At 45.3% G+C, this 5,536-nt stretch overlaps 1 protein-coding gene across 1 annotated transcript in view; it reads left to right on the plus strand.

Annotated features, from left to right (window-relative positions):
• The window catches only part of RPGRIP1 (retinitis pigmentosa GTPase regulator interacting protein 1), a 100,412-nt gene that overhangs the window by 10,610 nt on the left and 84,266 nt on the right, over window positions 1-5,536 (plus strand). Inside the window, exon 2 of the mRNA XM_011976296.1 lies at window positions 2,498-2,630. Within this exon, the coding sequence (XP_011831686.1) occupies window positions 2,498-2,630 (133 nt within the window). The remainder of the gene's footprint in view (window positions 1-2,497; window positions 2,631-5,536) is intronic.

Here is a 5,536-nt window from a genome sequence, read left to right on the forward strand (position 1 = left end):
ACCTCCGCCTCCTGGGTTCAAGCGATTCTCCTGCCTCAGCCTCCCAAGTAGCTGGGATTACAGGTGCGTGTCACCATGCCCAGCTAGTGTTTGTATTTTTAGTAGAGACGGGGTTTCACCATGTTGGTCAGGCTGGTCTCAAACTCCTGAACTCGTGATCCAGCCACCTCAGCCTCTCAAAGTGCTGGAATTACAGGCATGAGCCACTGTGCCCAGTCAATTTTTGTATTTTTTTGTAGAGAGGGATTTCACTGTTTTGCCCAGGCTGGTCTCAAACTCCTGAACTCAAGCTGTCTGCCCACCATAGCCTCCCAAAGTCTTTAATCACAGGCATGAGCCACTGCATCCGGCCTAAATATTTGTCATAAATAAAGATTTTTATAAAGGCATATAGTCATGTTACAATTTTCTTCCTAGTGACCTTACTTTCCTAGTTTACCTAGCAACATTATTTTGCAGGTTCTTTGGTTTGGAAGTTGTGTTTTTTTTTTCTTTTTTTCATTCTAAGCACCTTGAATTTACCTCAGAAACATTGTTTTCGGAGAAAAAAAATTTGATATTACAAATAGATAAAACCACATTAAAGGGAATATTTTTATAGCATATATTCAAAAATTAATCTGGCCAGTGGCTTATGCCTGTAATCTCAGCACATTGGGAGGCCCAGGCAGGAGGATCACTTGAGCCCAGCCGGGGCAACATGGTGGGACCTTGTCACTATAAAAAATTTAAAAATTGGCCGAGCACAGTGGCTCACATCTGTAATCCCAGCACTTTGGGGGGCTGAGGCGGGCGGATCACCTGAGGTCAGAAGTTCGAGACCAGCCTGGCCAACATGGTAAAACCTCATCTCTACTAAAAATACAAAAATTAGCTGGCCATGGTGGCCCGTGCCTGTAATCCCAGCTACTCGAGAGGCTGAGACACAAGAATTGCTTGAACCTGGGAGACGGAGGTTGCAGTGAGCCAAGATAGTGCCACTACACTCCAGCCTGGGCAACAGTGAGAGACTTTGCGTCAAAAAAAAAAAAAAAAAAAATAGCCAGGCGCAGTGGCTCACACCTGTAATCCCAGCACTTTGGGAGGCCGAGACGGGTGGATCACGAGGTCAAGAGATCGAGACCATCCTGGACAACATGGTGAAACCCCGTCTCTACTAAAAATACAAAAAATTAGCAGGTGCCTGTAATCCCAGCTACTTTGGAGGTTGAGGTAGGAGAATTGCTTGAACCTGGGAGGCAGAGGTTGCAGTGAGCCGAGATTGCACCATTGCACTCCAGCCTGGGCAAAAAGAGCGAAACTCTGTCTCAAAAAAAATAAATAAATAAAAAATAAACAATATGGTTCCCATTTACCATAAGATCAGAGCAGACACGGGCCAGTGAACACTCACACTGAAAAGTGTGCTCTCGTTTCCTCTGCTTAGAGCAAGCAGAGGCTCTTGTCCTAGGAGGCAGCTTTGGGGACAGTTTCTCCTGACCAAAAAAACAAATGAGATGGTTCTTGGTAATCAAGAAAAGTTTTTATCCTTTTCCTTACTGGGTTTTTAAAGACAGTCATGGGAACAATCCTTGTATGGGTCCAAATAATCTAATAAGGAGAAAAAACTAGAATAGGCTGAGCACGGTGGCTTATGCCTGTAATCCCAGCACTCTGGGAGGCCGAGGCAGGTGGATCACCTGAGGTCAGGAGTTGGAGACCAGCCTGGCCAACATGGTGAAACCCTGTCTCTACTGAAAATGCAAAAATTAGCTGGGTGTGGTGGCGGGCACCTGTAATCCCAGATACTCTGGAGGCTGAGGCAGGAGAATCACTTGAACCTGGGAGGCAGAGGTTGCAGTGAGCCAAGATCACGCCACTGTACTCTAGACTGGGTGAGAGAGAGAGACCCTGTCTCAAAAAAAAAAAAAAAAAAAAGGAACTAAAAAGAAAAATTAAGTAGAATAAAAGCCTAATTGGATATATTTTTATCTAGAAAATGTACTTTCTAGATGGAAGGTAGAGTCATACCTCATGCTGTAATAATATAGAAAATAGTCTCTAGGGACCCAGTAGGAGCCATTTCTGTTTTTTTTTTTTTTTTTTTTTTCCCCAAGACAGCGTCTTGCTCTGTCACCCAGGGTGGAATATAGTGGCACGATCTCGGCTCATGGCAACCTCCGCCTCCCAGGCTCAAGCAATTCTCCTGCCTCAACCTCCTGAGTAGCTGGGATTACAGGCACGTGCCACCACGCCCGGCTAATTTTGTATTTTTAGTAGAGACGGGGTTTCACCACGTTGGTCATGATCTGCCCGCCTCAGCTTCCCAAAGTGCTGGGATTACAGGTGTGAGCCACCGCACCTGGCCTGGAGTCATTTCTCATACTTCCTGAATTTCCTTATAAATACTTGACTAAAGATAGATTTATGCTCTCCAGAGAAGATGTGATGAGAGATCTAAAAGGTTAAAAAAATACATGTAAAAATACTGTCCATTTACTGTCTTCTGGGACTTTAGGTAAGAATATGAAAACTCAACCACACTTGAGTAGGATGAACCGGGAGGAATTGGAGGACAGTTTCTTTCGACTTCGTGAAGATCACATGTTGGTGAAGGAGCTTTCTTGGAAGCAACAGGATGAGATCAAAAGGTACTCCTTAATTTTTTTTTTTTTTGAGACGCAGTCTTGCTCTGTTGCCCAGGCTGGAATGCAGTGGTGTCATCTCGGCTCACTGCAACCTCTACCTCCCAGATTCAAGCAATTCTCCTGCCTCAGCCTCCCACGTAGCTATGATTATAGGCATGCGTCACCATGCCCAGCTAATTTTGTATTTTTAGTAGAGATGGGGATTCGCCGTGTTGGCCAGGTTGGTCTTGAACTTTGAACTCCTGACCTCAGATGATGCACCCACCTCGGCCTCCCAAAGTGCTGGGTTTACAGATGTGAACCACTGTGCCAGACCCAAAAATAATTTTTGATGCAATATTTCTTTAGTCAATTTTTTTGCCAAACATGTCGACAGATTGTGACCACAGGCCACAGAGCATCATGAATAGCTTGGGTGATACTATTTCAGCCCACAGAATAAGAGACTGGACAGTTCCTCTGCTGGTCACAAAAGAGGGGATGGAGACCAAAGGCATGGTCAAAATCTCAGAGGAAAGAAGGCTGCAGGGGCAAGCAAAAGAAGGGGTCTTTATTTGCAAAACAAAACGAAAGATCATATTCAGCCATGCAGGCGTGTTGTAAGTGCTACCTATTTATTTATTTATTTATTTTTGAGTTTTTGTTTTTTTTTTTTTTTTGAGATGGAGTTTCGCTCTTGTTGTCCAGGCTAGAGTGCAATGGCGTGATGTCAGCTCACCGCACCCTTGGCCTCCAGGATTCAAGTGATTCTCCTGCCTCAGCCTCCTGAGTAGCTGGGATTACAGGCATGCGCCACCATGCCCAGCTAATTTTGTATTTTTAGTATAGACAGGGTTTCTCCATATTGGTCAGGCTGGTCTGGAACTCCTGACCTCAGGTGATCCACCTGCTTCGGCCTCCCAAAGTGCTTGATTACAGCTGTGAGCCACCGCGCCTGGCCTATTTTTATTTTTTTTTGAGACAGTCTCACTCTGTTTGGGTTGGAGTGCAGTGGTGTGATCTCGGCTCACTGCAACCTCTGCCTACTGGGTTCAAGCGATTCTCCTGCCTCAGCCTCCTGAGTAGCTGCGATTACCAGCTTGCACCACCACGTCAGATTAATTCTTTTTTTTTTGAGATGAAGCCTTGCACCATGCCCAAGCTGGAGTGCAGTGGCGCAATCTCAGCTCACTGCAACCTCCACCTCCCAGGTTCAAGCAATTCTCCCGTCTCAGCCTCCCAAGTAGCTGGGACTACAGGCACACACCACTATGGCTAGCTAATTTTTTTTTTTTTTGGAGACGGAGTCTCCATCTGTAGCCCAGGTTGGAGCAGAGGTGCGATCTCGGCTCACTGCAACTTCTGCCTCCTAGATTCAAGCGATTCTCCTGTCTCAGCCTCCCGAGTGGCTGGGACTACAGGTGCCCACTGCCATGCCCAGCTACATTTTTTTTTTTTTGTATTTTAGTAGAAATGGGGTTTTCGCTGTGCTGCCCAGGCTGGTCTCATCCACCCGCCTCGGCCTCCCAAAGTGCTGGGATTACAGGCATTAGCCACTGCGCCAGGCCTTAATATTTATGTTTTTAATAGAGATGGGGTTTCACCATGTTGGCTAGGCTGGTCTCAAACTCCTAACCTCAAATGATCCCCCCACCTTAGACTCCCAAAGTGCTAGGACTACAGGCATGAGCCATCATGCCCAGTCAGTTTATTTATTAGAAATAGTATTAATTAGCCAGGCACAGTGGCTCATGCCTGTAATTCCAGTACTTTGGGAGGCCGAGGCGGGTGGATCACGAGGTTGGGAGTTCAAGACCGGCCTGATCAACATGGTGAAACCCCATCTCTACTAAAAATACAAAAATTAGCTGGGCGTGGTGGTGGGCGCCTGTAATCGCAGCTACTCAGGAGGCTGAAGCAGAAACCCTTGAACCCAGGAGGCGGACGTTGCAGTGAACTGAAATTATGCCATTGCACTCCAGCCTGGGCGACAAGAGCAAGACTCCATCTAAAAAAAAAATAAATAGTATTAATTCATTTAATAGTCTGAAGAGGTATTATTAAGAGAAAAAGGAAGCATAAAGAGGTTAAATAAGTTGCCTGAGATCATAACTAGTGCATAACAGAGGTGGAAATTCTTCTTTTTTTTTGTTTTTGTTTTCGTTTTTGAGACAGAGTCTTGCTGTGTCGCCCAGGCTTGAGTGTAGTGGCACAATCTTGGCTCACCGGCAGTCTCCGCCTCCCAGGTTCAAGTGATTCTCCTGCCTCAGCCTCCCCAGTAACTGGGATTACAAGCATGTGCCACCATGCCTGACTAACTTTTGTATTCTTAGTAGAGACAGGGTTTCACCATGTTGACCAGGCTGGTCTCGAACTCCTTGCCTCAAGTGATCCGCCTGCCTTGGCCTCCCAAAGTGCTGTGATTACAGACGTGAGCCACCGCGCCTGTCCCAGAGGGGAAAACTCTTAACTTCAAAACATATTATTATATACAGTGATCTTAGATTTCTTACTTTAGAAAATGGGGACCTAGAAAGAAATCTGAGACAAAGGTGAGGGAAGGTAAACAGATGGGAAAAATGGGAGTTCTGAAAGTCTGGAGTCTATCTTTAGGACACATTTTGAAGATACTGGTGTCAATGCCTTCCAGCCAAAGACCACCAGGAACATACCTGTAGTTGAGCAAGTTGGGCTTATTCATTACAGTTAGAGAAAATGCACACCAGGGGAACTAAAGGCATCTCAGCACATGTGTTAGACCTTATTATAGTATCTAAGCTTTTTTGATTGGGTGATTTTGGGGGAGGATCCAAGGAAACAGGGGTTTGCTCCAGATTTCGTGCTGTCAGAAAGCAAGCACAATTCTATGTTTTGGTATCTCAATAAATTATTTTATTTTTCTTCCTTTCTTTCTTTTTTTTTTTTTTTTT

Source organism: Mandrillus leucophaeus, unplaced genomic scaffold (genome assembly GCF_000951045.1).
Source record: "Mandrillus leucophaeus isolate KB7577 unplaced genomic scaffold, Mleu.le_1.0 Scaffold163, whole genome shotgun sequence".
Lineage (NCBI taxonomy): Eukaryota > Metazoa > Chordata > Mammalia > Primates > Cercopithecidae > Mandrillus > Mandrillus leucophaeus.